At 45.0% G+C, this 11,963-nt stretch overlaps 1 protein-coding gene and 1 long non-coding RNA gene across 2 annotated transcripts; both read left to right on the top strand.

Annotated features, from left to right (window-relative positions):
* The first annotated feature begins 10,218 nt into the window (after nucleotides 1-10,218).
* On the top strand, nucleotides 10,219-10,801 carry LOC123431206. The gene is made up of 3 exons (XR_006623055.1): nucleotides 10,219-10,276; nucleotides 10,376-10,578; nucleotides 10,749-10,801. It is a non-coding gene; the product is annotated as an uncharacterized LOC123431206 (long non-coding RNA).
* Nucleotides 10,802-10,808: 7 nt separating this feature from the next.
* LOC123428908 lies at nucleotides 10,809-11,622 on the top strand. Its single transcript, XM_045113010.1, has 4 exons — nucleotides 10,809-10,935; nucleotides 11,022-11,120; nucleotides 11,289-11,420; nucleotides 11,512-11,622. Exons 1-4 carry the CDS (start codon nucleotides 10,840-10,842, stop codon nucleotides 11,620-11,622), a joined length of 438 nt encoding a protein of 145 aa, XP_044968945.1. The 5' UTR covers nucleotides 10,809-10,839.
* Nucleotides 11,623-11,963: the final 341 nt, after the last annotated feature.

Below are 11,963 nucleotides of genomic sequence, written 5' to 3'. Positions count from 1 at the left end.
CGCAGGAGTCTCGTAGGTGGGCAGGTCCCCGCCTAGAACCTCGGCGATGAACCAGCCGCGGCTGCGGACCGATCCAAGCCGGCTAGGGCCCTCGGAAATCGGAGTGAGACCGTATGCGGAGTTGTACTCGCGCTACGTAGCCTACAACCGACGTTTCGCCGAGGCCACGGCGATGCCCTCCTCCAAGATACGCTTGCGAGCCTCCTCCAGCGAGGCCCGAGCGTCTGCAGGGTCGGCGGAAGCGGTGACCGGTGTCTTCAGGCCGGCGATGGCGTCCCGAAGAGTGTCAGCGGCGGCCGCAGCGGGCTCGCCGGCGCCTGCGGAGGCCTTACCAGGAGCTGTGCTGGTGCCAGCGCCGATAACCATCACCTCCACGGTGTTGGAGACGGCAGCAACGTGGTATGGGGTGAAGAACCCCACCGACGGCGGAGGGCCGTCGAAGATGAGGACGTTACTAGGGTAAACGTCGTGGGCGGGCATCTCAGCGATAGAGAGCCTGCTGAAGCTGGCGCAGAGCGCCTCAACGTCGAAGTCCTCGCCGAAGTAGCGCGGGCCGTCGTTGAGTCGAAGGTCGCTGAAGAGAACGCTGAGGTTCTCCATGGTAGCGACGACGACGCTAGGGAGCGCCTCGTCATCAGAATCTTCGTCCGAATCTGCATGGCGGACGGGGACGTCGATCATCATGGGTGTTGCCTCGTCGAAAGCAGGCTCCACGGGCATGCAGACTGATCCGGACGTGATGCATCCGGTGGTGTAGGTGCGGGGCCCCGCCCAGCGCGTAAAGCCAGCCGATGCCGCGATCGGCCCCACGGTGGGCGCCAAATGTCGGTGAATACTCACAACATATGCCATAGGTAGGCTAAAGTCGGTGAGAACCGAAGGGACAAAGGTGGGCGTTGGGAACGAGGTTGGTACACGCATGGACGCACGATGTACCCTGGTTCAGGGCTCTCCGTAGAGATAATACCCCTAATCCTGCGGGAGTGTTTGATGTATAGGAACAGAGTACAATGTTGCTCCTGGAGCTGTGTTGGGAGGAGGAAGAGGGGAGCAGCCGGCTCGTCTCTACCTCTCTCTATGCGGTTGGTGAGTGTGTAGTGTTGAATGACTGGTGAATGATCGGCCCCTCTGCATGGGGGGCGACCGGGGGGTTTTATAGACGAAACCGCCGGCCTACAATATGGATAAAGGGTACACGCGTGGGACCCGGCTGGCTGCTTCGTCGGTTGGCCAGGGGCCCACAAGGGTCTTGTCTTGTCGATGAGGGGCCCGCCGACTGCATGGTCTCGATTGCCTGTGGTACCCGCCGGCTGGCCAATGGGAATCCCGCGTAAGGTTGACGCTGAGCACGCGATGTACATCAAGCGTCGCCCCGCGAGATTCTTCATGGGCAGGTAGTACGACCGCCTCCACTGTTCCCCATGCCGAGTGCAGTAATGGAGTGGGAGTGTGACGGTCCGACACTATGCTAGGTGATGGATTAGAGCTGGGGTAGGTTAGCGGCGTGGCCGCCGACGCTCGTACCTGTCGGGCGCCCTGATCCTGTACCTTTGCTGACGCGTAGCTACCTTTAATCGTGAGGTCTCTTCCTGACCTACGATCTAATGTGACTTGTGATCCTTGGCCGGCTAGCCTGCTTGGTCAGCCGGCTAGAGGGTGGCCGCCTCCTCCTCAGTCCAGCTGGCGGGACCAGGCCGGCTCCGAAGGGGAGGCCGCCTCGATTCTAGCCGGCAGGGGTTGCCTGGCCGGCCAGAAAGGTGGCCGCCTCGTCTTCCAGCCAACAGGTGATGCCTAGCCGGTCAGAAGACTTGGGCCTTGGGAATCTCCATACCTTCATATCCATTGGGCCGGAAATGAAGGAACATGCTTGATGAGCCTACCCCGGGGTTATCCCCCGACACCGAACCATCATCATACATAGCGCCATACGACGGTGTGTACAAATCAACTTGTGTACGCGGTAAGTACCTTTTCTTCAAAATTTCGAAAGTTCAACTGAGTCTAGAGGAAATTTGATTCGGATTTCATAAACATGCAGCTGAAATTTGAGACCAAATTCTTAACCAAACATATTTCGTATAGCACGTACTCATGCTGATTTTGGATGGGAGGTTAAGGTCCTGTTTGTTTAAAAAGTTCTAGGACTTTTTTTAGTCTCAACTAAAAAGTCCGTAGTCCCTACCTGTTTGATTCGAGGAACTAAACATGGACTAGAGGTTATTAAATGACATGATAAAAGACTATGTTACCCTTATTAATGGACTAGAGGTTATTAAATGACATTTTAAAAAGAGGGACACTGTTGAAAAAAGTCCCAAAAAGTCCTAAAAAAAACTCTTCCTTATGGACTTCTTTTTTTAGTCCCAAATGCCCACTTTTAGTCCCTAAAAGTCCATCCTGTTTGGTTTAGATGAGACTAAAATGGACTTTTTTTTAGTCCCAACACCAAAAAGTCCCTGTAAACAAACACCCCCTAAGGAGATACTCAAGGCATCACACTGTTTGATTACGTTTTTAGAAAAGAATAAAAAATGGATTCAGAAACAAGCAGTATTGTTGATAATTGAAATCGAATTCTCAACACAATCGTGATGATTGGGGAGATGATTACCGGTAGGTTAAGGACGTACAGTAGGCAGACGGCAGAGTGTAGGCCAGCCAGGGCACCGAGACATTCACCTGGGACAGACAGGGAATATTCTCTGAGACTATGATGGCCGTATGATGGTGCCAAGATGACTTCCGATTAAACGAAGACTTTTGCAAAGCAACTGCATAGAGTTTGATCGATAGTACTATGATGAGATGCTAATGATGGTTAGAGGGATTGTCTATACAGTACAGTACTTTTGCGTCATGGAGCATGGAGCAATTTGTTTGCTATGCCTTTTGGTCCATTTGGCACTGTGCATTGTGCGCTACCTTTTGGTCCATCAGTTCAGATCTGAAAGGAAAACTTGTCACTAGGCCACACCACACTACCCTGCTTTATCCCTGTCTTATCCTCTCATTCTGTCAGACTAACATGAGGGAATCTCTTTCGGCAGTAGTCACCGACTCAATCCATTCAACACGCTGAATTTTGCTATGCTTCTGAATCGATAAACTTGGTTATACCAGAGAGCTAGTAATTGCAGCAGAAGTATCTTCAGGTTTCAGCAGTGTGTACTTGAACTAATAAAATCTTAATCGATTTTAGCGTTCTTCTCTTCTGCCTGAAGGTTGCTTCGCTGCGCTTCAACCAAATTACATGAGTATTTTGCTCTCTCACGTCTGTGCACTACCAAACTTTGTTGGAAATTGCATGCATGCAGATGTTTTTCTTTTTCATTTGACATTTGGCCCCGTTTGCACGCAGTGTACTGTTTGCTTCGTCTTGTCCTTGGTCTATCAAATCGGTTTCACTTTTGTATTGGCTCATCATTTTCAGAACTAAGATTTCACTTTCGTTTGCTAGTGCCGGTGATAGCCAGTAGCCTTTGCTTGAGTATTGCTTCTGCCGGATTGCCTGGTGCTTTATTTCCATGTTTTGCCCCCCTTTAATCACCTTCATCCACTTTCTTGTCTGTTCTTCTTGCTTTGATTTTCCTTGGCATCCACGGGAGTATTGTTCCTTTTGAGCGTGTTAACCGACAAAACAGGGCACTAAACGATTTCTCACTATATGATTGCGCTAGCATTGTCAACAAAACTTTTGTAAAGGTTCATCTACGGAACCTCGTTAAATTCCGTAATCGTTAAATACTGTATTTGATATATATCCCGGTCCGTAAGGGGCTTTAGTCCCGGTTCACCAACCGGGCCTGTTCCACGCCGGGACCAAAGGTGCTCCACGTGGGCGCCTCAGAGCGCACTCAGGGGCAGACCCTTTAGTCCCGGGTCTTAACACGGACCGGGACTAAAGGATCCGTCTGTTTATTTTATTTGTTTTACCCAAAAAGGTACCTTATTTATTTATTTTTCAAATTTTATTTTTGAATATTCTTTGATTTGTTTTCATGTTTTATTTCAATTTTTAAATCTTGAATTTATTTGACAACCTTTCACTGCTTCAACCCGAGCACGCTTAACTTCTTGGTTCTATCGCCCCTAGTTGCCAAGTCTGCACTTGTTGTTCTCCTGACAATAGTAAGCTATCAATCCTAAACAACCTAGGGTTTGATGTCATGTCACATGATTTAATTTTTTGAATTCAAACAATTATTAAAATAAACAAAATAAGTAATAATAATAGTGAATTTCAATGAAAACAACCTAAAGATTTTAAATAAATTATTTTTTCTTATTTTTGTGGAAAAAACTTCTTTTTGCCATAACTTTTTTTACATTTGGAATTTTGAGCATCTGAGAAAACTTCACCGGGCAAGCCCCGGTGAAATCGATTCCCAATTTTCTCTAGTTTTTTTGATATATTAAACTTTTTTTTGACGTCGTATGCAAAAGTTATGGCCGTTTTACATTTTTTCCTTTTTTGAAAAAACGGTCAAAATTCATATCTCAAAATTTGTATACCAACTAGGCACTAAAACTACAGAAAGTACTAACTAAAAATCTACAGAAAGTACTAACTAAAAATAATAAAAAACAACAACTAAATGACTAAAACAACTATATAAGCAAAACAATATTGTTTTAATTAAAATCCAAATTTAAATTATTCTAAAAATAACCAAATAAATCTTACTGTGATAACAATCTAACAGATGACTAGGAGAAAAAAAAATTAAATTAAAAACTATTTGTAAACTCAAGTTATTCATAATTTGGGTTTGAAGCAAATTTGAAGAAATTTAAATTTAAACCATTCAAATTTAAAAACTAATTGCACAAACAAAAACTAGAATTTTTTTTGAATCTAATGCAAAAGAATCACTCAAAAAAATTTAAATATCCTAAAAGATATAAGCAATTTAAAACATCCCCTAGACGAGGAGATGGAGGCGTTGAGGCTGAAACTGCCAACGATGCAGGGCTGAGACGGTGTGCAAGGGGATGATGGTGCAGAGGGAGGGCAACAAGTGGCAGTAGGGGCTTGCCTTGAATGTGATGGAGCAAGGCATTTTTTTAGGGGTGTGAGGTTCTCACATATCTAGCATAGCCTCGCTTGTGAAGTAACTTTTGCCGCATTAATCCTTTTTTTTTGTGTGCATTTGAAGTGATGGTTCGTTGAGTGTGAGTGAAGCGTCTTTCGTTGGTTAAGAGGAATTTTCTTCGGGGTACACTATTTGGGAATTTTTTTTGAGGAAGTAACTTTTGCTTCCACTTATCTCTTGTAGATTGATTGAAACTTTGGTGTTTGTTTCCAGGGACTTATTCCCTATAAGTCCCACCTAAACCAAACACAAGGGACTTATTGGGACTTATTGTGGTGATTTGGAACTTATCAAATAAGACTCTCAGGGAGGAGCTTATTGGGACTTATCCCGAGCCGGACCTACCCCGCGTCCCTCCAGGCTCGTTCCCTGCACGCCGCCCCGCCTCTCGGTCCAATCGCCGCCGCCGCCCCGCCTCTCGCCCCGTCGCCGCCCCGCCTCTCGCTCCGGTCGCCGCCCCGTCGCCGCCCTGCCTCGGTTCGTTCTGCCTCAGTTCGCTGCCCCGTCGCCGCCCCGCCTCGGTTCGTTGCAGCGGTGCCTCCAATCGCCGGACAGGCCCTCTCCTGAGCCTCGTTGCAGCGGGGCTTATCCTGTGTGCCGTACGCGTTGGCTAATGACGATCCATGTGAACAAGTGTATTATTAGGTGCAACATGGACTTATAAGTCCCTGTAAACAAACAGGTAGGGACTCGGAACTTATAAGTCTCTGTAAACAAACAGGTAGGGACTTATGATTTATAAGTTGGGACTTAAAAAAGTCCTAGGACTTATGAAACAAACAGGGAGTAAGGGAACCAGTGAAGTATAAGGAAGAAAGTTGTATGGGAGGGAACCTCATAGTCTCCCGCCTGGGGCCCTTTTTAGATTTTGACACGTTACACTTTGCATACTTCTGAAAGCTGCTAAAATTTTTGCTAGTCTTTATCTAAGGAAAACACTTAGTATCCATAGTCTGGAACGATTCCAATCGTCAGACCCATCTTCTCCCGTCGATCCAGCAGAATCCCGACGCTCCAGATTCGTCTGTGATTTAGAAACTAAAATCGTATTCCCTAAATCCCGCGCGTAATCTACTCCAATCAACGCCCACAACCGCCCGTGTCTGCCCACTCCCCTGTTTCCCCAACTCACCATTGCCGACTCCAGCGCCATCCCGTTCTCCGCCACCAACCAAGCCGCTGACCCCCGTCCCCCCCATCGGCCACGAACGCCGCCCTCCCATTCCACCGGACCGTCCGCCGGATCGACCTCGCAGGCACAACCTCGCACCCGTGCACTGCCCCCTCCTCTGTTTGCCACCCCACCTTCGTCGCATGCAGCGACATCTCCTCCACCGCCACCAGACACCGCCGTTGCCCCTACAGCCCACCGACCCCGCTTCCCCCACCGGCCGTCGACGCGACCCTCACTCTCCACGGAAGCCTACTGTCACATCCAGCCCACACCCCTAGTGCTCGACCCGCCACGCACCACCAGCTCACCCCACATCGGATCTAACACCCCGCCGGCGGCGAGCGGATCAGTCATCCCATCCGCAACATCGCCAGGGCGTACATCCCGTCAATTTGAAGCTGTCGCATTGCATCGGCCGCCACTTGCTGGAGCTCCCAATCCCAGGTCGTAGGTAAACTCAATTGTTTGTGTGTTGTTCCAGATTTGGGATTTCTTTCTCATTTTTTTTCAAATGAAATCTGATGTCTAATTCATCCTGTAGACTAAATGTTTCATATGTTCATTAGTTGACTAGCATTTGTTTTTGAATATTTTCATATGTCGCACCCGTGCTTCCTATCTATGCAAATGTTCTAAAATACATCCCAATAAGCTTCCTGTGTCACATGTAGACGAACACTTGGCAGCAAATTTGTTATCTATTCCCTTTTTACAAACTCCTTGCTTCCATTGTACAGAAAAATTGAACCATGTTGCACCTTAAAATGCATCAAACACAGATGCTTCTGCAGTGGCCACTCTCTGATTCGATTGTATTAAAAACTGCTTCCAAAACATTGCCACCATGGAAAACATACACTCAATGGAAGCAACTTACTAATGCCTGTGTCATGCGCCGTATTCATCGTGTGCCCATTTTTTTTGCTCCTGACCATAAACAATGCTTTTAGTTTTTTGTACTGCATTTTGCTGCCGTGCCTAATACAGCATACAAATATGCTAACCCATCACATCACTCTTTTTCTCAGGTGACAATCAACAATGACTAAAAAAGATAAAGAGTCGCTCATGCTCCAGAGTCGATATGCAGCGGTCCGGTTAGATGATATCGTGTTAGGTCTCGCCCCCGCAAGGAAAAACCTCATTCGTACCAAAAAATGGGGCAATCTCCTGGATGTTAGCAAATTCTCAGCCCCCGAGGGACTCCTAGAATGGATCATTGACAGGATTGACCCGAAGCTTGGTGAATTTCGGAACCCACGAAACAATACCAGCATTCTATTCACTCCAGAAATGGTTGAAAAGGTCCTCGGACTTCCTCATGGGACTAGGCATGTTGTTGTCATAAGCAAGCATGAAGAATCCCCTCACCGAGAATTCTACAAGACAGATTATGATCATGGTAGACGGGCGCCCATTCACTATGCTGCAACTATTCTAGAAAAAGAAGTTGATCTAGATGACGAGACCTTTTTTAGGACCTTCTTCCTAGTAGCATTGGCTACTCATTTGACACCAGGAACTGGAAACATGGTCCCATTGGAGTATTTAGGCAGCCTTGAAGTTGCATCCGAGGTTTGCGAGTACGCATGGGGAGATCAAATTCTCAAAGATGTCATGACTGAGATCGATACATTCCAAAAGAAGAAGAAGAAAGCAATATTGGATGGAGCTTTCAAAAAAATTTGGGTTGGCAGCTGCCTACCCTTGGTTGCGGTATACACATAGTCTATGCACTTTTTATACCTCATATTTTATGTAGTTATTATTTATTTTATCCACATTTTTTGATCCTACCTTTTTATTTTCAGATTATATACATGGACCATCTCGACTTTCCTGAATCATCTATTTCGACGCATCACATAAATTACTCACTCCCTAGAGCATCCCACGTAACAGATGAGGACTTCAAATTTGTCATGCTACATGATAAAAGCAGATTGACCCTCAACGCACATATTTATGGTGCGCGACCGGTAAGGCCATACAATATTTTCTTGCCTTATATTACAATGCGATACTAATTCATTAAGATAGATGCCAATCTTTTCTAATATGACGCTCCCCGTTTATGCATGTACATCTCCATATAAGAATTTGTAATCTTCAAGTGTGCTAAAATGCTGCATTTTTTTGTAGTTCCGTGCACCCGAAAGCACACCATATGCCATCCAACGGTCAAACTACGATGACCAACCTGCTACACACCCATATATACAACAAACAGGAAACAATTGTACCAACCATCCACCACAGGTACCCACTTCTATTGTGCTTATTTCTAACAGAGCTTTTACGTACAGCTTCTACTCATCTGGTATTCTAAATTTTTTTATAGACCGAAGAAAATCAGGACATGCATCACGAGGCCCCTAGATTTCCTATCAAGCTTCCGGAGGTACAACGATATCAAATTATTTCTGAAAACCCACTAGTTCTATACTCCAATGCATGTTTCTACCATCTTTTCTGAAGGTTTCCATTCTGTTACTTACATGCTTCCCTCTAACTTGAAGAAACATAAACATGACAAATAAATTCTATACACAAAACCCATGCTTCCACCATAATAATAAAATGTCTTCATGTTATAATACACATGCTTCCAGAGATAAATGTCTTCATGCTGTCATATACTTGCTTCCATAGTAAATTCTATTCCTCAAAACCCTTGCTTCCTCTACAATAAAATAATGTCTTCATGATGTAATATGGATGCTTCCAGAGTAACAACCACCAGAGTAAATGTCTACCTGTTGTAATATACTTGCTCCTAGAGTCAATTCCATACATCAAACCCATGCTTCCACCATAGTAAAAATTGTTTTCATGCTTTCATATAAATGCTTCCAGAGTAATATCTTCCAGAGTAAAGTTACTCATGCTGTACTACACATTCTTCCAAATTAATTTATGTACATCAAACCCATGCTTCCATCTTAATACAAATGTCTTCCTGATGTACTATAAAAGCTTCCAGAATTATTTAACACGCACAATCATTTCCTCAAATCATTCACCATTTCACATGCTACATGCTTTCGTGCAGGAACTACCGGCCTACATACTACAAATTATTGGAACACACAAATCAAAATGGGCACAGGATATATCAAAAGCTACATCGAGACTTTCTAAACTTCACGTCAAGCGCATGGAAGAGTTTGCACAAGATGTTTTAGCGGCCACAAAAGATAATGCTCCAGATCCAAAAAATTATTCTTCACCTCATTGGGTACTCCAGGACACACATACCGAACAACCACAGCCACATGGTCCAAAAGAAACTCCCGACACCAGGTTTTGGAAGGAAGCAACTGCATATGCCGATGAGGTGGAGAAAAGTGTTACTAAAAAACCTCAGAATAACCAGGATGTAGCTTCAACATCCGCTCCTGCTGCGAACCAAGTTTGCACCGAACCACGTCCCTCATCACATCAAGACCAACCGGCCGACGCTATTACAACCCCTCCTGTCACGAAGCATTCCACCAGCAGTGAAGAAACATTGCGGAGGGTCCTTGATTCTTACGAAGATCCGAGTTTCAGTCTTCTACCCCCCGGTCAGACTTGGACCCAAGCTTTCGCCGAACCACCTCCATCAACACATGAAGGTGAATTTGTGGACGCTTCTACAGCTGTAGTACAAACCACAGCTGCAGGTACGTGCATCACAAACCATATTACAATCTCATTTCGGTTTAAATTATTTTTTTTCAATAAAATCACTTGCACGTATATATGCTCGTGCAGGACCTACAACCATGGCAACAGTTGAAGCAAACCTGGCACACATTAGTCCTCAATCATCCCCAATACATGCACCAACACCAACATCCCCCACACAGCCCACACAGGTGCACCTTCTAACACTTTATCAAAAATGCATCCTCTAACCCCTTTTGCAGCTTCCATTTAAACGCGAAGACACGTGTCCAACACATTACATGCGTCTACTTAGGATAACACATCCGAAGGACCAAACATGAGCCATAATGTCAATGAGGTACGGTTCCACCCTTTTCCAACTCACTCAAACTCCAAGTACAAAATTCAGTCTACACCATTACCGTTAAATTATTTGTACAACCTATCATCCATCCAGGGGGGTCAACCCTCCACCGGAGATGTCCTTCACACCATTGGCACACAAACTCAGGAGAAGAAGAATAGGAAGAAGAGAGCTTGTCTTCGGAAAACTGAGGACACAAGGCTGAAGAAAATCAAGGTTACAAGCTCTTCGATAGAACTGTACAACAAGTACATCACCGCCAGATGTTTAAGGCCTCCCAAAAAAACTGATAAAAGGTTACATGTCACAACTTTTTCATTAAATCACATCCGTGCACTCGCACCTTTTATTAAGTTTATGATTCACCTGCAAGCAACTCATGCTTCCTTGGTTCCCTAGTAATGTGTTCATACTTACATAAAATGCTTCATCTGATTACGTTTGTTCGCAATCACCCTTGTATTAGGCCACCTTTCATCGATTACGGTGGGTACCATATATCATATGAACACTTCCGTGGCGCACTCAAGCCACGCGGATGGGTTGACACCCATACAATGGAGCTCTACATTCGCCAGTTCAACCTTCAACAAACAATGGAAGCATGCAGCTCTGCCCTTCCTACCAAATACGCCTTCTCACAGTCCTTGACGGTAACAACCTTCGCAACACATCTCTTTGGTTTTCCACCATCACTTATTTTAAAATTCTTTACATTGTATTTCATAACTTTCATCAGGCAAAACTAAGCGTGCCCGAGGAAAAATTCGTTGCAACCAACTGCCTTCGTGAATTCAACAATGCCTACCAAGATGGCTCGCTCAAGTCAAAGGATATGGTACACTTCTCACGCCATTAAACACTGTGCTCATCACTTCATATCAATTTTTACAAACTTCCAATTTGCACCGTACCATGTACTGACGCACAATACATCGTCAAAATTTACAATCTATAACCACCTGGAAACAAATTCATACCCTTCATACCCATAATATTTTTGCAGCTTTACTTCGCAATTCCCCACAAACAACATTGGATACTATGTTGCATCAACCTTCTTTACAAACAGATCAACATATTCGATTCAGACAAGAAGCTGAAAAATGATGAAGTGTACGAGTTGTCAAACAATCTGGTGAGCACTCTCCTAAACTAACAGTAACTAATTATTGTGCGATGTTTTTCTGGTGATGCGTTGATTACATTTTGCATCCCTTTATTTTTAGGTTACCAACTTTACGACACTGGCCACGCATGCCAAAGCATTCACAAAGTTGGATTTCATGAAGTTCACGTGCTTCAACCCCCCCGATTGCCCCCAACAGAAAACTCAGTAAGTTTATACAATCTTTTTTTCAACTCAAGTCGGTGATGAAGAAAATTCACACTACGTATGATGCTCTCTTCTATATTTTTGCCAGCTACGATTGCGGAATATTCACAATGCTCTTCATGAAGCAATGGGATGGGAAGATCATGGCCAACTTTTCCAAGGTATTACCCTCCTAAACCAAACAGCTACTCATGTGTTAATTCAATGCTTCTATCAATCATATTGGTTTTTGGCATGTAACCAACTCTGCAATTTTCTTCAGTGCACCCAACTACAAATGTGCATTCTTCATTGTTCTAACCACCGTCCCGACTTCTACCGCAGGATACATACGGCCATCGGGCG

The sequence above is a fragment of the Hordeum vulgare genome, chromosome 2H (assembly GCF_904849725.1).
Source record: "Hordeum vulgare subsp. vulgare chromosome 2H, MorexV3_pseudomolecules_assembly, whole genome shotgun sequence".
Lineage (NCBI taxonomy): Eukaryota > Viridiplantae > Streptophyta > Magnoliopsida > Poales > Poaceae > Hordeum > Hordeum vulgare.
Note: the sequence above shows the minus strand (reverse complement) of the source record. Positions and strands in the feature narration are given on the sequence as shown.

What these genes read in the sequence shown, in the direction of transcription:
- LOC123428908 (XM_045113010.1), top strand. Translation starts at nt 10,840, where the DNA reads ATGGAGCTCTACATTCGCCAGTTCAACCTTCAACAAACAATGGAAGCA. An exon ending in CCTTCTCACAGTCCTTGACG is followed by an intron (nt 10,936 to 11,021) that starts GTAACAACCTTC and finishes AACTTTCATCAG; the next exon opens with GCAAAACTAAGCGTGCCCGA. An exon ending in CGCTCAAGTCAAAGGATATG is followed by an intron (nt 11,121 to 11,288) that starts GTACACTTCTCA and finishes ATATTTTTGCAG; the next exon opens with CTTTACTTCGCAATTCCCCA.